The sequence below is a fragment of the Sycon ciliatum genome, chromosome 10 (genome assembly GCF_964019385.1).
Source record: "Sycon ciliatum chromosome 10, ocSycCili1.1, whole genome shotgun sequence".
Classification (NCBI taxonomy): domain Eukaryota; kingdom Metazoa; phylum Porifera; class Calcarea; order Leucosolenida; family Sycettidae; genus Sycon; species Sycon ciliatum.
In genome coordinates, this window is record NC_088652.1 from 6,816,874 (window position 1) to 6,841,453 (window position 24,580).

Consider the following 24,580-nt stretch of genomic DNA (forward strand, 5'->3'; position numbering starts at 1 on the left):
TGCTCCGCCGTCAACACCCAACATACATTCATGCAGCATTTCCTGCATTTGCACTTTGCCGTGGTGAATCTCTACCAGCACTTCTGAGGTAGCAAGCTGAGTTCCATACGTACATGTAGGTCTACTGAACGGCTAATTATTTACTTGTATGCCATAAGCATCAGCAGCTTCGGACTTGGATTTGAATCACCTTTCATGATAGGTGAGTGAAAGACACCTTTTGTCAAAATTGCAGTTTCTGACCTTCACCTTTTTGGCTAATCTCTTCTTCAGCCCTGCTACTTTGATGGTGTGACAGACTCAATTCTGGCATCGGTGACCAGCCTAGGGTTTCCACCTGCCGTAGAATATGCTCGCTGGCTCTTGGACGTCCTTCAAGCATCCATTGAGGGATATTTTACCTCATTGACAACAAATTCACGAATTTCGATCCATGATTGATGTCTCACAAGGCCGTGGAAGAAAACAATTCCGCCAAACGCTGCTGATGCTTACAAACTACAATACAATGGCAACTGACTTGTCTGTCGAACTAACAAGAACACTTCAGGGGAAGAACGCAATCGCCCTCAACAATGATATTTTACTAGATTTGTAAAATAATATGCCATGTAATTTTTTTACAAATCACCTCGTAGACCCGGGTGCTCGAATGAGACACAGGGTACCAAAACAGAAACACCCTGAAATTGTACCTAAACTTGTAGTACTGGGGCCAATTCAAAAAATCGACCTCTAAAATACATGCCTTGACACATGTTGGCTAACAAGGATTTTTCGGTGTTATTTGATAGATAATGTCTTCAAGAGTATCTTGGCCCAGTATGGCGTGTCCAATCGCGTCCAAAGGTCCCGAAATCACCCTCGATAGGAATACAAATTGCCGAAAAAACTAAGTTCTCATCGGCTATATTCAAGCATTTTCAAGACTTTCTCGGTACTATATTGACTGGACCGGGGAGTTTTTACCCTTTTATGTGCCAGGAGCTATAGTAACACCGTACATACACAGGATGCGAACCGACGCGTACACTGATTTTGTGCGAGAGTTGGAAAGATTGAACATCAAGTCGTGTAGTTGTGACATACCAGAAATGTGTTACCTCGTTTGGACACTTTCTTCAAAGTTTTGCATTGACTCGCTGGCGCTTTTGCTGTCGGAACGTCCACGAATGGATCGATGCTAAATTCAGCAGAACCTTCATTTATATAATGTTATCTTGGCTCCCCGGAAAAGTAGGCATGATTCCAACAAGGAGCAGCACAACAATTATGTGTGGAAAGCAGGGGAAAGTCATCATAGCTTGCCAAGCCAGTTGTAACTATTTATAGGACTAATCTACAACCCTGGAACGTTTCAGACCTGGCTAACTTCATCGGGCTGGAATGAAGGCATTTACTTTGTGAGTACTGTTGCACAGGAGGTGTTACAGTGGACGAGCATTTGATTCGCATCTACAAGAGCGGCTAGTGTGAGTACCATGATTTGAACACACCGACCGTGGTGATCAGCTACCATTTGCACAAAGCCTGTTTACCAGCTCAACAGCTCTAGGACAACTGCCTAAGGAGTGCCATGCTGCAGTGAGAGGGAGTAGCTATGTGGTGTGGAGTGTTACAAAAACGAAATCCGAGTACCTGGAGGTAACCTATCCCAATATGCAACACCAGCAGTAGAAGAATCATTTCCTTGTCACAGAATTTGATGGCTGGGCCTAGGCAGTGTGAAACTACCGTTATACTTATAAAACACTAACTGCAAGAAAGAGTCCGATGTCCAATGTCATGGCTTGTCTCTCCTGAACTGATCACGGCACGCAGTTGATGTGATTCAAGAGCGGCGGTGAAGAGGGAAAACATGTTCATATAATACCTCATGTACTAGTGGCTAAAGAATTGTCCCTGACTGCAGAGCCAACGGTGATGGTGTAGATGGCGGAGTAGAGATGGGCTCAGCTGTACGGCGTAGAGTTTTCAAAGCTCAGACGGAAGAACAACTTCAGTTAAAGTGAAACACATGGAAGCGAAAGTATTCGCATCACAATGTTGGGATCAACCTGCAGCTATTCACCTGTGAGCGCTGTCCAACTGCAGCCTTGAAGTCATTTCAAAGCATTTAAGTATAGTGACAAGCTAGCCAGTGTTTGGACTGTTTTAATATCTACTAGTATGCAAAGGATTTTGGTATTTTCATTTTCATCATTTTTTCGTTACAGCACTGCCATCGCATACAAATAGTGTTGTCCTTCTTACATTGCTGCGAGATCTATCGTATTATCTACACGTACTTCGAGTAAATTAGTTCAGGTTGAAACTGTCCTATAGCACTTCTTTCTTTAGACTCTGACAGTTTCCTACCACCTTTTCCTTCTTCTGTTAGTACTTGGGTTACAATACCTATTCTCTCAGTTGAAGTGTAACGCCGAACCGTCTGACGCTTCTCTCGTGTTTGCAGTCTGATAATTATAGTAATGCATGCCTGTAAATAGTCTCATGTACCTGCTAGCTGCACATACTATGTACATGTACACGTACCTCAATGCTAACATTCGACGCGACATGTAATGTACATGTACATGTCCAATAACCAAGTTTCACCGCACTTTGGAAATTTTGTTTTGACACTGTGAAAGTACAGTACTTGTCGCCGTACTGTATCTACTGCTTATTCTGAGCAAAATGAGGTGCTACTTGGCCATATACATGTCAGTAAAAATGGATATAGGAGCAATTCTAGTTAGGTTGCCATGGTAATAACGGCCTTTTTCTATTTTGATGTTTTTCACCATGTTCGGACACAATTCGGCAATCGAAACCTATGCCATCGTGTTCAGGAGGCAAAAACCATCCAGGAATGATCATAAAATCCATGTTAGCAAACATGTGTCAAGTAAAAGTGAGAAATTTCAAATGGGCCCTAGGACTATTGTTCCGATTTCGTTTAGTTTTCACAAATACCATCAACATACGGCCCGCTAACGGTATGCCAAATTTCAGCGCTGCCCGGTAAACGCTTTTTGAAATACTCGCGACCCACTTTTTGCTGGGTCCTTGATTCGAGGATATGGCCATGGGTCTTCTGTACGGTGCTGCCAAAGACCTGCTGAATCTGCGGCTCCACTGACCATCTTGCTCTCAAAAATGAAGTAGTAAGTTACTACTCCCTGCCCTCAACTGCCACACCAAGCGTAGACGATGGTAGACCCGTGTGCTTGAGTCGGAGACGATCTGACGAGTTCGCTGTTTCTGATTCGAGCACCCAATTTTCAAATAAAAAATCCGAAGGAAATACGACAATTTTACTGCGTACTGTAGCTTGTGTTGTAGCGCACCCAGGTTCTGAATTCCTGCTGGGTGGGTCAAGCCAGACTCTCTTCCCTGTTCCATCGCCTCTCCAAAAGTATATTCTGACATTAGTGAGGTTTTGCATTCCGAATTTCGGTACAGTGTTCTTCGGTCATTTGTCGAACATCAAAATGTCGAATTTTCGCACCAACGTTTGTTTTGCAAGTCGAAAATGATGTGTTTTCATTTCGTGAGCCGGCAGCATCAGCAACGTCCCGTCCCGTGCTCCTTTTCTTGCTGATTCCAACGAACTTTGATCGCCCAAAGAGTCGAGGGCCAAACCTGCCTCCTCAGGCGCCTCCGAAAAACCACCTCATGGCCAAGTCAAATTTTATGCGTGTCGCCATAGTCTTTTCAGCCACACAGATGACGGTGAGGACACTCCAGGCGAAAGAGAGTCGACAGGCAGTGGAGAGGAGCAATCAGAGGTAGCTGACGATGCTATGTCGCCAAAGACGCCTGCCAAGCGATGCCGAGATAAGAAACGTTTTTGAATAAATCATGCGCTAGCGCTCTTCTACAAGAAAATGCATCCGAAAAATATTTTCGGCAAAGTGAGCTTTTTCCGAACAAACACTCCGAATCTTCGTGTGCATTTTCGACCTCGCTCCCGCGTGCCGAATCTTTTTGCCGAATTTCGGAATGCAAAACCTCACTATTATTGAGATTTACAGATGAGAAATTCCACACCTGTCAAATCGTTTCTGATTCGAGCACCCGGGTCTACGCGATAGTTTTGACCAGGGAGTCACCATGGCACAATACTACTCTAAATACTACTCCCTGGTTTTGACTGTCATGTGTGTGTGTGTGTGTCTGTAGATCTACACGACGACGTGCCGTGACGTCATGACGTAGATATGTACGTGATGTCACTGATGTGTCATGACAAAAGCATCGCAGATTTTTACGAAAACAATCGCGAATTCGCGTGTGTGGCGGGAGCGCGCGCTACCTCAGATCAGGTGAACCAAAAAATATGAATTTTCCTGTCCTCATCATCTTCATCGATAATACGAGCTTTCTTTAGTTCTGGCTGCGCAGAACATTCAGGACAAGGTTTTGTAGCGTTTGTCAGCCAGGACTTATGGATGCAACCTCACCTTCTAGCTCTGGAGCAGCAACACGGGCTGAACCCAGTAGTGGAACCGATAATTCTCGTGTTCCAATCGAACTTGCCAGTCGCTCAGGCCTCAAAGCGATGGACACTGAAGTGGCGATGGGCATTCGTGCTGCCAAGCTGAACAAGGCTCTGGAGCAGACTACGGAAAAGTATTGCGCGTCAGCCAGGTAAATTTCATGGATTATTTATGCATACATCCAACCTTTCAGAAGTCGCTTGTTGCTCACACGAAACCCGAATTCAGTGGGATGACTTGAGTCAATGACCGTATATAATTTTAACAAGTCTCTTGTATTTGAACATGTCCTGGCACGCGCCCGCGCGCACACACACACGCACACACACACGCGCACACACACACACACACACACACACACACACACACACACACACACACACACACACTACTACTACTACTACTACTACTACTACTACTACTACTACTACAGGCCCGTCGCACCGACTTACTGAGGTGGGGCGGCAATGGAAGGGGGTCTGGGGGTCCTCCCCCTGGAAAAAATTTCAAAAATTGAAGCCAATTGCAAGCATTTCCGGGTATTTGGTGCCATTTTAGTGTACGGTAACTACAATGGAAGTCTTTTTGATTCTGCAACAAACGAAGAAGACGCTACGATCGGGGACAAACATTACCCTCCCCGGGGAAAAAATCGAAGCCAATTGCAAGCATTTCCAGGCATTTGGTGCCATTTCAGTGTAACTGCAATGAAAGACTATTTTCTGCAACAAACCACGATCGGGGACAAGGATTTGTCACGTTTGCGCTAACCTGCGATCATTATGCTTTGTTGTAATGTGCTCCAAAAGAAAAAAAAAGAAAAAAAACGGCCGAAAAAGTGGGGCGGCTGAGGCCGCCCCAGCTGTGACGGCCTTGTACTACTACTATCAATCAGCTACCCCAGTGGGGTCACGCCGGCCTCCACTCAGAGAACTGAGCGCAAGGTGAGGGGCAGTGGCGCAAAACAAAACAGGAAGTACAGCAGAATGAATTGAAAAAAAGGAAATCAAAACAAGCTGCCATATTGATGGAAAAGAACTCACCAACAGAGGAAAGAAATATCACAAACCAGATGAACAGTCTGCCGCAGGTCCACTATAAAATGCAACGACTGAAAAAGGAACAATATAAAAAATAAATATGATAGCAGTGATGGCAACAGCAGCAGTTATGAGACGGCGTGTAGTGTTACGGTAACTGTTCAGAACTGTTCAGAGTCGTATCCTAGGTTAATCCGAATACTAAAAGTTGACCCAAATTGCACATAGCACGAAGCTGGTTTTTGAAAATTGTAAGTCGTGTATCTGCCCCATTTCTTCTTTATGACTTGCACAATACACCAGTTTTCCTAAACAACACATTTCTAGCAGGGGTTAAGTACCATATAACTTATAAGAGAAGTACAGCCAGTGATATTGTCATGTTGAAATACTACAATTTTGACACAGATTACATATAACACGAAGCCAGGTTTTGAAAAATGTAAGTCGTGTATCTGCCCCATTTCTTCTTTATGACTTGCACAATGGTCCAGTCTGCCTAAATAACACATTTATAGCAGGGGTTATGTACCATATTAGAGAAGTACAGCCAATGATATTGTCATGTCTAAATACTACAATTTTGACACAAATTAGACATAACACGAAGCTGGTTTTTGAAAATTGTAAGTCGTGTATCTGCCCCATTTCTTCTTTATGACTTGCACAATACACCAGTCTTCCTAAACAACACATTTATAGCAGGGGTTAAGTACCATACAAGAGAGCTACATTGTACATCTAGTCATACTGTCATAAACAGCCAGCATTTTTCCTGCAGCAGTCGCACCACCATCATCATTATTTCCAGGGAAATCCTCTTACATTGTCAGCTCCTACGTCGTTAGATACAATGTAGGGGGCTGTAGGACCGGCTCGTCGAAAATAGAGAACCTGAACAAGCGTGCTCGGGACGTCTCAGCAATCGTAGTATGCCTGAGCACTCCAATAAAAACTTGATCAATGGCAAAATCGTTCCCCACAGAAAAATCATACTTTGCGGGTCTTGCGTTGCACGCTTGGAGGTGAAGTACAGAAGGCGAGTCGATCCGAGTATGACCTTTCGGACTGGACTGGACTGAACTATTCCAAAAATAACAACGAGGGGTCACGGGTGCGAGTCAACCCATGTGACACGGATTTCTGTGCCGTGTCACCTCCCTAGTTTGAGTACGACTCCCTGGTGGGCACCGAACGTCCCACAAGGGCTCCACAAGACGTACTTTCACGAGCGACGAGGAGTGTGCACAGCAAGCTAATAACACTACAGCATCGCCGCACGACGACTGGCCACTCAGGTCGAAACAACACGGCCAAGGACAAATTCACGATTCCAGCGGTACACCGCGCAGGAAAAATTTTCTGCGAGTCTGACCTGTTTCCTTTCTCATCCAGGAGTCCACTTGCTTTGCCGAACGCCAATGCATTGTTTTTGGCTGGGGGTTGATCCGAGGGCTCGCCACACCACTGCGGAGGATGCGGAAAGGACGCAAGAAGACGGTGACGACAACAAATTACCCGCCCTGGTCGTCAGCTCACTGAATGTCCTGCCTTTCGCGCGCGCACGCGCGCTTGAGCGAAACCGGCTGCAAGGCATGAAAAGCCTACTGCTAGTCAATACCCAGGGACGACCCTGACCAGAAGGCCAGGGCCGCCCCGTGGAGGAGGCCAACAAAGAGAAAAACACACACACACACGCACACACCTGGCCTGGTGTACAGCTGCCATATGCTTGGCCACCCCGACCCCGAGACAGGGGAGAGTAGAAGAGAGAGAGTTTGAGAGAAGTCAGCACTGCCACTAGGAAGCCGCTCCGCCACGACATCGCCGAAAGCCAGAAGCAGATTTAAAACAGCGATCACAGGTAGCACAGTGCTGGTTGCAACACGCAACGGATGGCTGGTGATTGGTATGCGCTGGGGTGTGGGCGGTGATGCCGGGGCGGGTGTCGTGCACTTGTGCACAGCAAGTCCACCGGCACTTCGGAACCACCGAAGGCAGGTATGGCATTGACGTGCGTCTGGCTGTTCCGCTACGGGCAGCTGACGATCAGTAGAACATTTGTGTCGTCCGAGTCTAGATTTACTCTTGAATGTCCGTTTACATACCAAGCAAGAGCCACACACAAACACACACACACACACACACGCATGCACGTGCACACACACACACACACACACACACACACACACACACCTGCCGGTGTCTTGTGTGTGGTGTCACACATATTGCTACCGGCATCCACGCACATATAGACTTCCTACGGTAGCTTCCAACAATATTAACTCCCAAAGACTCGTTTGACTTTGCTTGTTAGTACTTGTAGCATTACCGTATTTCTCCGATCATAAGTCACACTCGTTTATAAGTCGCACCCCCCCCCCCCCCTTCAGATTTGTGCCATGTTGTTTCAATGTACTGTAAAACGTGTAATTTTCGGTGTAACTTTAATTTCGGTGATTTCGGTAGAGAAACCAGGCACCTAAATTTAAATTACACCTAAAAGGCACTAGAGTATGCACTGTATGTGAAGGGAACGCTGGTCACGTAATTCTAAATTACATCTGAAACCTGGCAGGTCCCTGGCACCGAAATTTTAATGCACCTAAAATTACATATTTTTCAGTACCGTAAACACCGTAAATAAGTACCTGCCCGAAATAAATACCCCCTTCATTCTTTTGACTCTGTCTGTTGAAGTCAAGTCAAGCCCGATAAACATACTACCCGAAATAAGTACCGGTACGGTGCGCACATGCAGCATGTAGCATGCACATCTACATCAAAATGACTTCTCCACTACACACAAGTCAGGCCCGATAGTTAGTTCATGCCCGAAAGTCAGTACCCGCCCGAAAGTTAGTACGGGTGTGGCAACTGCATACAACTGCCTCGTGGTGGCGTTCTTCTTGAGCATGTCCTTGACGGTACGGGCCATGCGCTCGGCTTCTCCATTACTCTGCGGGTAATGTGGACTGCTGGTGACGTGCTGGAAATTGAGTTGACGGGTGAACGTCCGGAACTCCTGCGAAGCAAATTGCGGGCCATTGTCAGAGCCAACAATGGCAGGAACACCATGGCGGCTGAAAAGCGAGTGGAGTGTGTCCACGAGTTTATTAACGGTGATAGACGACATGGTGATGACCTCAGGGTAATGAGAGTAGTATTCGACCACGACCAACCAGTTGGTGCGATTATGCTTGAAGAAATCCACACCAATCGTGTGCCAGGGCCGTTCGGGAGTGGCGGTGGCCACGAGCGGCTCAAGTGGCTGCAGGCGATGCTCTGCGCACTGCGGGCAGTTGGCAACCAACTTAGAGATTGCTGTTGCGAGGCCTGGCCACCAAACAGAACTGGCAGCGCGCAGTTTGCATCGTACTTCGCCTTGATGACCGGTGTGGATCAGCGCTAACATATCACTGTGCAATGCAGGCGGGATGTATATGCGCTGACCTCGTAGGATGATGCCCGAGGTGATGGTGAGCTCATGTCGTAGCGGCCAGAATACTCTTATGTCTGGTGAGAGTGTCTTGGATGAGGGAGGCCAACCATTGGTGATCAGCGTTAGCAGCTGCTGACACACTGAATGGGCAGCTTGTGCTTCGCCAATCGAAGCCAGTGATGCGTCCAGCTGCTCGACTGCGGAACGCGTGACCTGAGCATACGCTTCCGCGTCTTCCTGGAGCTCAGTGTCGGCAGCTGGGCGACTGGCGGAACACAGTTCTGGAGCCCGTGACAAGGCGTCGGCGGAATAAAGATATTTGCCAGGCACATGAATAACATCATAGGCAAACCTGGCCATGCGCTGCCGAAAGCGTAGGATTCGAGCTGGCAGGGAGTACAGCAGCTTCGTATTGAAGAGTGGGACCAACGGCTTGTAGTCCGTCTCGATGCTGAATACCGGCAAACCAAGAAGGTAGTGAGAGAAGCGCTCGCAACCCCACGTTAGTGCGAGAGCCTCCTTCTCAATCTGTGCATAATTCAGCTCGGCCGGTGACAGTGAACGAGAGGCACATGCGACCGGCTGCCAGTCGGCTGCTGGTGAGCGGCGCTGGAAGAGAACAGCTCCAATGCCGTAGGCAGACGCATTGGCAGAGACCTTCGTATCATAGCGGGTAGAATACAGCACAGGGCAGGGGAGCATCATACATGGACAGGGCAGTCCATAAGAGACTTTAGTGGTCAAACGAATGCTGAGAAGCTTCGAACGTTCGTTCTCGAGTCGATATTCGAATGTCAAGTTGACCGCCCAAACGAATATCGTAACTCACAAAGCTGTGAACTCTGCACTCGTAGCAGCGATTTTCATGCATGCAAGCACGTACACACGTCTACTTTTGAAGCCGTGCCGCGCTGTCTTCATGACTGTACATGTACATATGTATGCATGCCATGTAACTAGTACTAGTAGCTGGCGCGAGGTGTGAAAGTAAGTAACGTTAGTTGTACATGTACAAGGCCGGATGTTTGTGGTCCGATCACGAACTGGCCCAGACTCGAGTCGGTGTGCGCGCGCGAACCATGTGAACTGTGCTGTGGACTGGGTGGACTGCGTGCACTGCACTGGTATGGGTGCTCAACTGATTACTTCCTCAAGATCGTAGACTACGGTAGGTCTAGTCTGCGCAGTGAACTCTAGTCTGGGTTGAACGTTGCATGCGTGCACCGCGTCCGGCTGTGAAACTGGAAGTGCAGTGCCACAGGCGATTTTAGTCGTGACAACACTCGACGGTCTGTCTGAAATAATAACTATTGCTGAGAGCAGTCGTTGAGTCTTTCTTCATCAAATCCACCCAACGTTCGTCATGGCCGAGAAGAGTAGGCGCTCTGCCGTATGGGATTTCGGAATAGAGAAAACGGCTGACAATATTATCTTTATTCTCACGACAATATTGCTACGTGTACTCGGTTCAAGCCGCCGAAAGACTTGGCAGATCATGGCGGAACAACGAATTTACGTAACCATCTGAAGGACGTTCACCATGTCGACTTGGTTGGCGCAGGGGCGAAACCGAAAAAGGACGGAGGGATAACTGCCTTCTTCAAGGCAAAGAAAGTGCCAGCGGCTAGATCCTCTGAGGCTCTGGATGCGACGACCGATTGGTGGAATTTGTGTGCAGAGATCTTTGGCCTGTGAGCGTAGTCACTGGTGCGGGGGTTCCTTTCTCTCATGAACTACCCCGAGCCTGGCTACCTGCGACTCAAGTGACAAAGCTAATTCAGCGGAAGCACGTCGCGGGCCTGAAGTTGCTGGTGCAGTGGTGGAGAACCTTGAAAAGGCCAGCTCCATGGCGCTGACTACAGACCTGTGGACAAGCAGACGAATGGAGGGGTACATCACCATCACTTTCCACTTCATAAATGAGTCATGGCATCTACAGTCTCTGTTGCAGACTTGCAGTGTGCAACTTCACTTATGATTTGGGTGCCTTTTACAAAAGTTTTAGTGTTACATACTGGTTGGTAGCTATAATTTCTTACTGATTTCTTAATCATGGAACGGGCGACATTCGTTCGGTATTCGTTAGGAACATTCAGAGAAGGTTCGATTCGCTGTTTAGCACATTCGTTTGACCACTAATTAAGAGTACATACATACTTCAAGTAAATACGGTAGTGCATACACAACAGTGACCATAATTGTAGAGTGCGGTTTACCCAATGGTCCGTATTCTGAGTTTGTTTGCACCGGAAATTGTGCATCCAAGTATGTGTAGTCACTGCTATTTTTGTTACGAAACTCGGACCCAGAAGGCTGATGTGACACTTAGTACATTATATATTATATGGAATACAAATTTATAGCAGGCGTGTCCTCAGCATTTGAATACTGTACCCTCGCAACATCCCGTCAACATTTGTGCTGTACGATCCGCACACTCACTTGATTATGATTTTCTTGGACTGTGCATTCATCTGACACTGTGTGTATATGTGTGTGTGTTTGTGTGTGTGCATATGTGTGTGTGTGTATGTTTTTGTGTGTGTTTGTGTGTGTGCATGTGTGTGTGTGTGTATGTTTGTGTGTATGTTTGTGTGGGTGAGTGTGCATGGCGTGTGTGCGCGCATATGTGTGTGGCGTGTGCGCGCATATGTGTGTGTGTGTGTGTGCCCGCCCGCGCGCGCGCGCGCGCACGCACGTTTTCTGGTCTGTCCTGGTCTGTGCCGTGTTTCACAGGCACATTCTAGAGCTCTTCCCCAACGTCAAGGGCCACCGGGCACGCCTCCTCAAGGAATGGGCTGCGGCAATGTCCGTACAACTCAAACGTTGCATAGATGTAAGTTGGTGGGATATAGGGAGCGTTTATTTTGATCTTCAGATTTCGGTAGAAAGTTCGCTCATACCTCAGTTATCCATTGTTTCAATATAGCCATGTAGGTAGGATAGCACATTCGATTGTAAGTCGCACCCAATGCTTTGCCCTTGAAGCTTAGCATAAAAAGATGCGACTTTTATTCGGGGAAATACGATGTTGGCAACTCGCAAGCAGCAGATTTCGTTATAATAGCGAGCCATTGCCATAATATCCCTGTTTGAGCCCATACAAATTAACCCATTGTACCGAACTGCTTTCGTACAACTTTATAACGAAGGAGAGCATGTACTGTAAGCCGGCAAAGTTTCAGCCCGTTTAAATATCAGACCCCACGGGCAAAACCCATTTCGGCCGCATTAAAATTTTAGCCTGTACCATTGCTGCCTGCATACCCTGTCATTCTGTGCCTTGCAAACCGAAATATCAGCCTCGAAGACCCGGACGGAAAATAGCCGAAAAACGAACATACGCCGAATATCTGTTCACTTACAGAATGCCAAGTGCACTGCTGCACTCACTGCCTGTAAGCCAGGCATGATGCGTTGTTTTATATGCTGTGAGTGCCTTCCTGGTATAAAATAAAACCCTTTTGGTTTTATTAAAGAACTAATTCTCCGGCAAATCAGTGTTCGTTGTATCAGGAATCAACAGAACTCTATGTAACGTTATATCATGTAGTGGTGGTGTATGCCTCGCTGGATCGTGCCGTGGAGAGAACATCTAGTTATGTTTGTTGTCTATTCCTTGATGTCGTTAACTGCAGGCGGAGTGTAAAGAATTGTGGAAGGAACTCAATCTTGTCGAACTCCTCAACCGGCTAGATCAGATCACGGAGGATGAGTCGCTGAGCACTGACGATGGAAGCTGTAACTGGTAAGCAATTACTCTAAACTGCCTAATGGAGAGTTTATGCTTCATGTTTTTTTTTCAATTTCAAATGTGAGATCTCATTGCCATAATCAGGGTCCGCACCACTCCTTGAATTCCTTGAAAGTCCTTGAATGTCAAAGCCGGATTTGAAAGTGCTTGAATATCCTTGAATTTTCGTGTGGGTGCTTGAATTTTTGAAAAAAGTGTGTTTTTCCTTGATTTTGGGTTTGAATGCGGTAGATCTACTCACGTTCATGCAGTAGGTCTACGCGCACTGCTGGGTAACCGGTACCGTAGTCCGTAGATCTAGTACCAAGAGTGGATCCACTCTTGGTAGTACTGATAGGGATCTCAGCGCGTGAGCTGCGCAGCCTGTTTGCGCAGGTGAGATTTTCGATCCCAAACGCGTCCAGTGCAGAAACCCTGAAAAATAACATTTTTTTCGAAATAAATCGAGTTGAAGAAGACGGTAGAAATGGCTGAATATTGCGTCCAGGAAAGCACGTTCTACGGCCATTTCCAAGCTACCTATCTCCCAGGCACTCTCTCAGAGGAACTATGGAGGGTCAAAGAGCACAATAGTTCACTCTTGGACGCAGCGTGAACACCTCTTCTTCTGAGCGCGATGTCTTCTCTCTGAGTGATAATGGCGGCGATGTTCCAACCAACGGTTAGCCCACCAACTAATGTCCTTGAATGTCCTTGAAAAAATGGGGTTTGGGGCCCTTGAAAACTCTTGAATAATATTTTCATGACTTGGTGCGAACCCTGCATAATGCATCTCACGTTGCAACTTGAGATTTCAACACGACAGACGGCCAACTCACAGCGGAAAAAAGTGATTCTGAATCACGGGTGTTGAATCATTCAACACCCGTTTTTTTTCTCATGTTCGAAATTGAAAGATCGTGAAACGTAAACTCTCCAGATGGAAATAATCCCCTGGCGCGCAACAGAAAACTGCGAAAGCATGAACAAACAAACTCACGATCGCTCAGTACCGTGAATTCCGTGTTCACACAGTATAAGAAACAATAATGATGTCATGCTCTACAGACTTCACCTGCGACAGGCGTTATGAATTATAATGTAAGGAGCTGAGGTGCCTGAAGGTATCACTCACCATGAGGTCGTCGCGATTGAGGGAGTTGACCAGCACACGCATGTCAAAAGCATGACATTTATGTGCTATCAGCACAATCTGGAGTAGCTGGAGTCACTTGACAATCACCACCATCACCAACTTTGCCGTCGTTGTCACCAACGCTCTCAGTTCCAATTGCGCTAGGATAGAGGCGGTGCTCTTTCCAGGCATTGTACTCGGCATCATGTGTCAAGTTGTGCCCCTCGGCCAAACGGCGCTCAAACAGCCGCAGTTTGTCTGCTGTAAGTGGAGGAGTAGCTGGAGTCACTTGACCAGGCTCTTGCGTTGCAGCACACACTGTGGTTGGCTGAGCAGTGGTCGGCTGACGGCTGGACGACATGGCACGGGTATTAGGTATGGTGACGCTCCTTTGCCAAATTTGCCTTGCAGCTGTTCTCTGCGCATTCCTCCACAACATTGCCAATGGACCTCTCTGCTTTCTTCACCGTCTTGTGGCAGACAGGAGGGATGTCGATAGTGGACAAGAAACTGTTGACATGGGTCTCTCCAATGCCAGCATGCAGCATCCCTGAAACAGCAACGACAACAGCACAGAGGACACAAAATGGCAGCACAGCGGACACTATGACAACTCAGAGGGACACTCACGAACACAAACAAGAATGTTGCAGAAACACCGGTCGTTTTTTTCAATACAAGCAGAAAACTTGCAACAATAATCTACGAAAAATTTTCATTTTCAAAATGTGACTTACCCAGGGCAGCTTTCTTGTTGCTAGCAAATGGCTTGGGGCCACGGGATGGAGGTGCGTTCTTCACACGACTATCAATATCAACATTGCTTACAAAGCCACAAGCCTCGCAACGGATATGGAGAACGGAGGCCAGGCCATATCGTTTCTCGCCCACGCAGTCCACCAAATGCAATTTTCCTTTGCACGTGGTATTCTGGCACGTCATCCCAGCAGCCAACGTAGGAAGGTGGACTGAGCGCCGGCCCGCAACTGGGTAAATCAACACCCTCTTAGAGAGAGGAAAACAATGTGACGGAGTGGTCACAGGATAGGTAGAATTGTCAGCAGTGGCATTCTACTGACCTTGCAGGCACTCCTCAGACTCTGATTTCCGTTTCTTACGATACTCAGCCAATACCTTGGACGCTGCTTGGTTCCTCGACACTATCCCTTTCTTGGAGTACCTTCCCTTCTTGTTTCTCTTTGCTCTCTTGTCCTCGTTCATCGTCCCGAGACAGGTCGAGAAGCGACAACTAAACAGGAAAATTAGTGGGTAGTGCTTGACTCAAAATTCAAAATATACACACAAAAGCGACCATTTCCTGGCAGCATTGTGGCCAAAGTCCCGATGTCCGCGAGGCCGCACTCCGTTGCCACAGTTTTTCTCGTGCCAGAAAAGCTCAAAACTCGAGCGCAAAAAGATGGCTGAAAGTGTAGCGAACTACCTTAAGATGTACGGGGCACACAGTTGCCTTGTTCCACTGTTGTAAATTGTAACGTGGACTGTTCAGATTGTCAAAATGAAAACTGTATTTACTCAGATGTTGAGCCAAGGAAAATATTAAATGGAAGCAAGGAAAACGGTGGGGCACAAGTTATGCGTCAGAGTCCACCAACTAAACCAGGTTTTGAACAGTCTGTCAGTCTGGTGCTACCTTGTGCACGTCTGTTTGTTCAAAACCTGGTTAAGTTGGTGAACTAACGCATAACGTGTGCCCCACCGTTTTCCTTGTTTCCATTTAATGCCGTATTTCCCCGATTATAAGTCGCACCCCCATTTTCAGGTTTGAGCAGTATTGTTTGGATTAGGCCAAGTAAAAAAAATTGTTTACCGTCAGCGCCCGCCCCATAATTTTTGCCCTCCCGGCCGAATTATTTTATTTTTTAGTTCCGCTAAATGTACTGTATGTGCTGCGATCCATGCCTATGACCTCTAATCAGCGTGGCTGTAGATCTTGGAAGGCCAAGTCTGCAGACTGAACCATACATGTATGGTGCTATGGGCTTGAAAAGTGAAAGAGATTATCAGCTGCCTGATTTTCTTACCAGTTTACCAGTAACAGTACTGGTACTAGTACTAGTTGGTACATGACTTAATAATAGCCGTCTGGCATGGTACAATAACCTTTTTAATTTTTCTTTTATTTTTAATGGCTTTCTCTTCTACCTCGAATGGTTTACAATCTGTATCACAATTATTTGTGGGTTAAGCAATAAAGGATGTGGAGTACTAATACTGGTAAGGCATCAGGAAGCGGAGATTAGAGAGGGACCGGATTAACGTTGCTTGTTGGTAGTGGTTGCGATGGTCGTGTGCCTCTGTGCTCCGCCGGCGCTTCTCTTTGTCTGTACAGGCGACCGAGTGGCGATGCCAACGAGGACATTGATGCTGGCGATGCACGCGGACCGGAAGTGCGCGTTTGGCTGGAGAAGGAGCTCGAGAGCGTGAGTCCATGCCTTTCTTCTCTTTCTCGGACTCCTCCTGACTTTTCTTTCATTCTCCTGGGTGGCTACCAACAGCCAGTGCATGCCGGAGTATGTGGTGTGGTGTGGTGTGGTGTGTGTGTGTGTGTGTGCGCGAGGAAAAAAATGAAAAAGGCCGAAAAGTACTGCAGCACTTTATATAGCAGAACCCTCTATTAGCCAGCATAATAATCAGCAGCCAAAATGTCCTACTCATGCCCGCTGCCACAGCATATCAGATTTGTTAATCCAGCACCCTCCCTAATCCAGCAGAAACCGTAGCACAATCGGTGCCAGATTATAGAGGGACCACTATAACGTTACTGGATTGAATGTTTTACGTCAATACAGGTCTACCCTGGTTAGTACGTCATCGGTCACAAGACAAACCTCGTTAGTGGACAACGATTGAAAATCCCCTGACGTCTGAAACGTGTACACTCACGTCCGGATAGTACCGTACTGGCAATATATATGGTCGCAGTGAGGCCATGAAGCGTTACATTGGCACATGTTTACCGCACGCAGGGCGTTACATGCAAAGTCGCACAGGAGCCGTTACACAGGTTTCTATATTGCCGCAGTCCTTTTTTTGCTATTGCAGGACTTCGTGCTGCGTCCAGTTTTGAACTTTTCACCACGCGGTACACGTGCTTTCACAGTTTTCAGCCTTTTTTGCAATGAAAAGATCGCCGCACCCCGCCGGACGCGCGTTACAAACGCAACGAAAATTTGTCGCACTAGCCTGGTCGCGCGTTACGCCGCACCCCCTGCGTTACGCGGCAACATATATTGCCAGTACGGTAGTCAATACTCGTTATAAATATAAGACAAACATTTTGAAATCCCCGGGATTGTCTACTAAGGGCGCGTTCAGACTGGCGTGAATAGCCGCCGGAAAGCTGCAGCGTAATCCCGGGAATCGCAATCACACTGCACATGTATCCCGCTGGAATGGCCAGTACATGTGAAGCTTCGACATTTGAAAAATTTGAGTTGACTAAGTAATAGTTTGAGTTGGATATCAAAATAAACTAATTCAGTCTGTTGAGATGCTGGATCATTGTGCATTTGCTTGTGCTTGTCGACGGAAAGAATACTATGTCCGGAGTGTTTGGTGCTTGGGTGGCATTCATCCGCTCCGCGATCAGAGTATGCTTCTCGTTCGCAGTAACGTTTTGCCTGCAGAGCGGCCCGCAAAAATCACCACGTACAGCTCCATGAACTCCCTCTCCATTGCTGAGTCGAACAAAGATTTCGGCATGATGGGAGAAGTAATTCGTTGGCAGTCTAGAAGTCAAAACTCAAAACTCAAAAGCATGCAGTCAGACTGCAAGAGTAGAGGCTGAAATAAAACGAAAAGACGGAACATGTGCTGGAAGGATATCAAAAGCGCTCCGCGTGCCGCCGGAATCTGCATTCCACTGGCCTGCAGAGTGGTGGGAAACCTTTTCCGTGTTTACGCTGGCGGGAACGTCACGTGGGCGATTCACCTTGACAACTTTCACATTCCGCTTGTTTTTTACGCCAGTCTGAACGCGCCCTAAGGAGGATAGACCTGTACCGCACATTCCAGGATGTCCATGTAAGTCCATCCCAGCACAAGTTGCCATGTCTAGCATAGGTGTTCGCTATCATCGCTTCCGCGATGGGCATGTCTGAGAGTCTGAGATGTAGGTCATGAAAACGACTTGCTGACATGCCATTACCTGTACACCTTGGTTTCGCGGATGCAGATGCAGTGAATGGGATTTTCGGTCTTTGACCGCTTTGGTGGGTCTGATCTCCTCACCTCCCACTGCTTTAGGAGCGGTCTCTGCGCCTTGATCCTTGAAGGGACATTTTGTTTTGGTTTTGTGCTTGTAGGCGAAGGAGATGACTGAACAGTTGGAAGCGCAATGTGCCGCGAAGGAAGCGGCCCTCGCCAGGACGCGGGAGCGCCTCAACGAATCCTGGGGCAGGATTGACAAGGTTTGTGTGTGGTCATGTGTGTGTGTGTGTGCATGTGTGTGTGTGTGTGCGCGCGTTTGGGCAGTGCCCGGGGTGACATTGTTGAGTTCAACTGCAGACATCTTGTCAAAGTGCTATTTCGAAGTAGAATTATCTTTTCGCCGATTCAGGGACCAAGGCGTATTGATAGTGTGAGCGTTGTTTCCTCTCCAGCTTTTCCTTACTTTGAATGTGTAACTGTGTGCTTCTATCCAGCTTGGCTCTGTTCTGTCTGACTTGCCGCTCGAGGAAGCCAGTCGTGTCTTGGATAATCCCCGCCACGACAAGAGTGCACAGTGCATGCCACCTAGCAAGCGCAAGCGGCTCGCCTGAACCCTCTACCGCAGTGTTTGCAAGCTACCATTGCCTTTCCGTTCGTTGCCCATTCTGTGCGGAGTTGGGGCCGTGCGGGCCTGCCAGCATGGACGTGTCCCTAGCTAAGCTTCCCTCCACTCTTTGACTTGACCTCTCTCTCTCTCTCTCTCTCTCTCTCTCTCTCTCTCTCTCTCTCTCTCTCTCTCTCTCTCTCTCTCTCTCTCTCCTCTCTCTCTCTCTCTCTCCCACCTATTTTTTGGACCTCCCTGTTTTGGACTGCTCTTCACATCCAGACGTCTTCAGCAGTGAGCAGTCATGCCAAGTTGTGTTTATGTTTCTTTAGTACCTAGCACCGCATGTGTGTCGCTGCCTGAACGATCTGTGCTCTAACCGCTCCAGCGGGTTTCCGCAACCTCAAGAGCCCCTTTCTCTCTCTGCTCTACTGTTCGGCCTTGACTCTATCTTGTCTTCTCCTCTCCCTCTAGCTCTGATTCTGCCGTGATCTATTTTGCATGTGTACTAGTAACATTTTGTCTTGAGAGCATTTGACCTTTACTCGTTTTATGTGCACTGCCGAATTATTGGACGCTTTACTCTTTTATATATATAGCTTTTTCATATTCCTTTTTAGGTAGCGCGTGCTCGTACGGTTATGTACGTACAGGCGTCTAGTTTTTGTTTATGCATTTCTGTAGCAGGGCCTGCTGCAGCCCCACGGTTTGTTTTCCGTTTTCGTGTCCGAGTGGCTCATTGGCAGAGCATGGATGCATGCCACTCCTCCAACTACACTTGTGCAGTGAGTGATTCGTCAGGCAGCCCAAACAAAATAAACACCGGCGCAGCTGTTGCATGCGCCACGACCGCGGGGGTTAGTCGCGAATTGCCCATGTGCTGCAGCCTTCGTGTGTGCACGATGCAAGTGGCTGAGAAACTGAGACTGCATGTGGGTTATGTGGAGGGAATTCATGTCAGTCCCAAGAGAACTCAAAGAAACTCGGGTGTTCCCCCTCTCAAAGGCACACCAGTACTTTACTGGTTTTTAATATGAAATGAATAAAAATCAGAAATGCATGGTGTAGGTGATATGAGGGACCTTGATCCCCAGCTGGGATAGATTTAAAATAAATGCCAAGCAAGCATCCACTATTATCCCCACCGACCATGCCTCTCTCAGAATAATAAAGTAGACTCAGAGCTAGCTATCCAACGATTACGTTACGTTCATGATGGCTTTGATGCGAGTCGGGAGCAGGGAGTCGTTAAATACCTGTATTTTACGACTTCCTGGTCGGGAGATCGGAGTGCGCGCGTGCCATCTCAGGAGCAGGGAAAAAAAAAAGAACGTGCCCCCTGTGAGGATCGAACTCACGACCTTCAGATTATGAGACTGACGCGCTGCCTACTGCGCTAAGGAGGCAACTGGCGGGGAACCAGACTTCGCTGTGTTTACACGCCTCATCACTACTCAGTAAAAGTCCTGCCATTGCCGCATCGAATGCACGTAGATCTACGTGCTAACGTTATAACAGGATCAGGAGATCAAAAACAGCTTGTTTATGCTCTCTAGCTCTTGGTGCTGATAGTAGCCGCTAATACCAAGACTACACAAGCCGGGGGGGGGGGGGGGGGGGATGTACTCCACCCTGCTGCATGTAGCGCACTGTGCAGGGCTCCCAAGCTGTGAAGTCACACCAGTGGGCTGGTACATGGTCCAGACTTGCCCAATACGCACGTACGGATCGCACACACAAGCAAAATACAGGTGTACCCTCGTTATTAAACCACCGGGGGGGGCAGGATTGTTGTCTTATACAAACGCGTATTATCTACTATTCAGACTTGCACGTACACGTTTCAGGCGTCAGGGGAGTTTGGATGGTTGTCTACTAGTGAGGTTTAGCGAGTAACCGACGATGCCATGCTAACGAGACTAGAACTGTACCTGTACCAGTACAATGTAAGTACCAATCCTGCATGACCTTCACGCTCGTACTTGAAGTAGACATTTCGCACAGTACCGGGAAAACAGTGGAGAGGAACAAAAACAGAAGATTATAAATTTTTTGTTTACAAACGCAATCAGTACATAATCAGAACATAGTGTGCGAAAGTCATGGATGAAGACAGGCATGTCGGTGCCACGTCATGGTGCTGTACAGGGATCATTATGAGAAGAATTACAAGTAGGATTGTGATCATTTTAAAATATTCTATTAATGCTATGGTAATATGAAGGGATGACGGTATGGAAGTGGAATATTACAGTATCATACAATGCGCTCTAGTTCGCGGGCGTACGTCAGCGTGTTGCCAATGAGGCCGTCGGAAGACACGTACCGACCTTCGGGCTCCGGCTCGCAGAAGACAAACTGCTTGGACTCGTTCGACTGCCAGCTTCGGCCGCGCGCAAACTCGAGGGCATCTGGCTCCGACGTGAAAGACAGCATTGACATTGCGTCGTCCACGTCGATGCTGCGGTACGCCTTCTCAATGCATGAAGCAATCTCCGCTCGGACGGTGTCTAAACAAAACGACACGTGAACACAAAAAGCATCAAACAAGAACAGCAGGAACGGTTAGGTATGCTGCAAGGCAACGCGATTCATCATCATTTCTTCCTGCCATCTTCTTTAGGCCGGGGTTACCAATTGTTTTTGAGAAACGAAAAGCTTTAGTATTTTTCAACTACCACCCACCCACCCACCCACCCTTTTCTGCAGGTAAAACGCAGTCCAACAAAATATTGATTTCAATCTTCGGCACCCAAAAGTAACTGGGCATTCTCCATGTACATTCAATAATGGTTTTCAAAACGAAACTCCTAAAACCCACCCACCCCCAAATGAAAACATTTCGTTTTGAAAATAGTATTGGTAACCTTGGATGGCCCTTTAGATCCGTCAATCAATACTAGTGGTAGATTTTTTTCTTTCGACCAGACGAGCAGGTGTCTGCAAGCATCGTGTGGTTTCGCCTGGTCACAAGAAAATCTACCAATGCTGGATTCATCATTGCCATGCAACTGCATTCACCCATCCTAGGCAGCAGCTTTCGTCCCAGCTGAACACTTTCACATGCATGGCAGAGTACGCTTCCTCGAGCTGGCCAGCTGCAACAGAAAACGCTGCCCCAGTCAAACATGCAAGTCGCACACTGCACTGTGGTGTGAAACATCGAAAAAAAAAGACCGATACCACATGGCTCTACACGTGGACTTAAACAAGGATGCATCTGTAATTACAGTAGAGGAAGCATTTAATACTGTGAGACCAGTAATGTTAAGGAACATGTTCATGTGTGTGCACTCATCCATGTTGCTGCACGTGCACCTTGCCCTTTCGCCTTGTCATGTTGCACCATTCATTAGTTTACTAGCATCCCTTTCTGTTCGCATGAATGCCTAGCTTGGTGTGTATGTGAGATCGGCGTATGATAGATCTACGCAGCACGCAGCAGCGCACCTGTAGCACGTCTGCCAAGCCAGCCAGCGCCGCTCATAGATGTACATGACAAGCTTCATTGCAGTGCGTAGATCTACGCGATGCGCAACCTTTGCAATCGCGGCTTTTATGCTTTATAGCTCTGCGAGACACCTTGGCATAACTGATTACAATGTAGTCTTCTCTTTGGCAGGACCAACTTTCGATGTCGTAGGAGCGAGAAGCAGTTTGATTTTCAGTTTACAGTCTTTTGGTTTCTTACGAATAAATGGTTACCTACGTGGAGTGATAATGCCTTCTGAGAGTGAACATTGAATTCCCCACGAGGTCCGAACAGAACATTTAATTCTAACGATTAAGCGAATTTAAAAAATTCGTTAACAATTGAAGTCGTTATGTACAAAGCGACATGCACAGTACAGTGATTTGCCGGTTTTGAGACAGAATTCGTTAGAATTTCACTCGTTAACCGCAAAAACCTGGAGATCGCTAACTTAAATGGACGTAAAAATTATCTGGTCTTACAGTACTAGCAAGAGTAGATAAACAAGAGTGTGCAACTCCGGATCTCTCCTGCACAATCTGCAGATACCCCCGCCCGTGGCGGAATTTTTTGTTGACGTCACCTTTTTTCAGAAGAATGCGCATTTTGCCCCAGAGCAGTGTGTGAGAGCACGTGCTGGGCACCGGCTTTGTAATGTAAAGCCCGGCCAAGTGCACGAGGCAAAACTTTCCAAAAGACTCGCAGCACGTGCATCGTCGAAAAGATTACGTCAACAAAAAATTCCGCCACGGGCCAACCCATCCCGGAGTTGCACACTCTTGTTTATCTACTCTTGGTACTAGGCAGTTTCACCTCGACCAAGTCAGAGGCTGGTAGAACCTGGTGGAGTGGATAGTTCATACTTTTTGACAATGAAAATGAGCATCCAACCTACGGAAGTTCGAAGAGTCGCTCGTCCCGCCTCATGAAGTCCCTGGCGCGAATTATTAGGGTGTGTGTGTGTGTGTGCGCGCGCGTGCGGACGTGTGGGAATGTGTTCATAAGGTTGGGGGAGTTGTGAGGGTGTTTTTTCCATGTCGTTTCTAATCAACCCCATTCATGCTGTACACATTAATTCGAATGCTGCCCTGTACCACCAGGCACCAGGCAGCAGGCAGAAGGCTGCACTGACTGCCGTGTTGCCCTAACAGTGGATTGAGACCGCCAAGCCCGTACCCACCGGGTGACCCATAGAAAAGCATAGTCCTCGTGGGCCGTTGTATTGCGTCATAATGACATCATAACGTTGGAGCTGACCAGTGACCACCGCACTGTGTCCATGGCGCAATCTCGCCCTCAAGCTTTTCAGCTATTCACGAGACCGAGACTATCACAGCTTGCAGTGTGAAGCGGGATTATGTTGGCGATAAGAAAATTGAACAAATGCCTGCGCTTTAGACAATGGGACTGGGTTGTAAAGTTCAAAGTTTGCAATTCAGCGCACCCGTCAAAAATTGCATACACTTTTACGAGTTCGGGAAGTTCAAAGCTAGGAACCCAGTGCCTCTCGCAAAAAAGTACACTTTCACGAGTTTGCGAAGTCCAAAGTAGGCGATTCGGCGCCTATCACCAAAAACGCAAATATTTTCGCGTCGCAAAGATCACCCATTTCACAGTGTTACTGAACGTTTGAAATGCACTCGTTTGAAATGAAACTTTACTTTGAGGATACTATCCAGCCTGGAACTGAATCATAAACAGGTTGTACAAATGCAGGATTTGGGACTGACTTCCCCCCATCTAAGCCCGTGTTAGGTGAGTAGAGCCACTAGCAGCAGCGGCGTAGCTAAGTACAATGAACATGCATGCAGGTGGGCGCTCACCAGTCATGATATTGAGCAAGAATAGATAGCTGCGTGCCGGGCTCATCTCCCGCAGTGTGAACACCTTGTTGTAGCACCCCTCCATCAGGCTCTGCTCCAGCTGGATGGGATACTTGAAGTACATGCTCGTATTCAGCTGCTCACGAGGCAGCAGCTCGATTTCAGTGTGGAACTCAGCAAGTCTGCTCTGCACGAGCAGCGACAGCAGATTCAGGCCCAGTAGCTCGTTCATGTAGGGCGAGTCCTCAAGCTGCGACTTGAAGTTGAAGTAATAGCATTTCAGCTGGGACAGATAGCGCTCAAATGAGGCTAGATCACCTTTCTCGATACTCCATTGAGCTCCAACTTCCAGAACATCACGAGCAATAACCAGCTCCTTGGCAGAAGGTTGACTTCCAACGTTGGGGAGGAAAGTAAGAGTGATTAGTTTTCGCTTGAGCAAGCTAAGGAGCTCCCCTACCTTGCCCAACTCTCTAGACTTTTCATCCTTATTCCACTCAGCAAACAGCTGCTCTCGGAGACGCAACGTCTCATCGTCCAACGCCATCTCTCTTTCTCTTCTCTCAAATGATTAGCAAAGCCAACACCGCTTATGCATTGGAAGCTGTGCAAAAAAAGTTTCTTTTCTCGGAGTTTCAAGCTTTGATCATGTTTGAAAGTGTTTGAAAACCGAGACG

The 24,580-nt window shown here is 47.5% G+C and overlaps 2 protein-coding genes and 1 non-coding gene across 3 annotated transcripts; 1 reads left to right on the plus strand and 2 right to left on the minus strand.

Annotated features, from left to right (window-relative positions):
- Positions 1–4,299: 4,299 nt before the first annotated feature.
- Positions 4,300–19,380, plus strand: LOC135825834 (uncharacterized). The gene is made up of 6 exons (XM_065338465.1): positions 4,300–4,635; positions 11,703–11,802; positions 12,605–12,714; positions 16,185–16,275; positions 18,160–18,264; positions 18,499–19,380. The coding sequence occupies exons 1-6, from the start codon at positions 4,433–4,435 to the stop codon at positions 18,613–18,615; spliced, it is 726 nt and encodes a 241-aa protein (XP_065194537.1). The 5' UTR covers positions 4,300–4,432; the 3' UTR covers positions 18,616–19,380.
- Positions 19,381–19,941: 561 nt separating this feature from the next.
- Trnam-cau (transfer RNA methionine (anticodon CAU)) lies at positions 19,942–20,014 on the minus strand. Its single transcript has one exon. It is a non-coding gene; the product is annotated as a tRNA-Met (tRNA).
- Positions 20,015–20,644: 630 nt separating this feature from the next.
- On the minus strand, positions 20,645–24,503 carry LOC135826314 (26S proteasome non-ATPase regulatory subunit 8-like). Its single transcript, XM_065338935.1, has 2 exons — positions 23,904–24,503; positions 20,645–21,118 (listed from the first exon to the last, which is right to left on the minus strand). The coding sequence occupies exons 1-2, from the start codon at positions 24,448–24,450 to the stop codon at positions 20,865–20,867; spliced, it is 801 nt and encodes a 266-aa protein (XP_065195007.1). The 5' UTR covers positions 24,451–24,503; the 3' UTR covers positions 20,645–20,864.
- Between the last annotated feature and the right edge of the window lie 77 nt (positions 24,504–24,580).

Bases quoted from the DNA above. Each gene is read 5' to 3' on its own strand.
- LOC135825834 (XM_065338465.1), top strand. From the start codon at position 4,433: ATGGATGCAACCTCACCTTCTAGCTCTGGAGCAGCAACACGGGCTGAA. The intron at 4,636-11,702 runs GTAAATTTCATG...CGTGTTTCACAG, and splicing joins AAGTATTGCGCGTCAGCCAG to GCACATTCTAGAGCTCTTCC. The intron at 11,803-12,604 runs GTAAGTTGGTGG...CGTTAACTGCAG, and splicing joins AACTCAAACGTTGCATAGAT to GCGGAGTGTAAAGAATTGTG.
- LOC135826314 (XM_065338935.1), bottom strand. From the start codon at position 24,450: ATGGCGTTGGACGATGAGACGTTGCGTCTCCGAGAGCAGCTGTTTGCT. The intron at 21,119-23,903 runs GTGAGCGCCCAC...CGTTTTGTTTAG, and splicing joins CTTGCTCAATATCATGACTG to ACACCGTCCGAGCGGAGATT.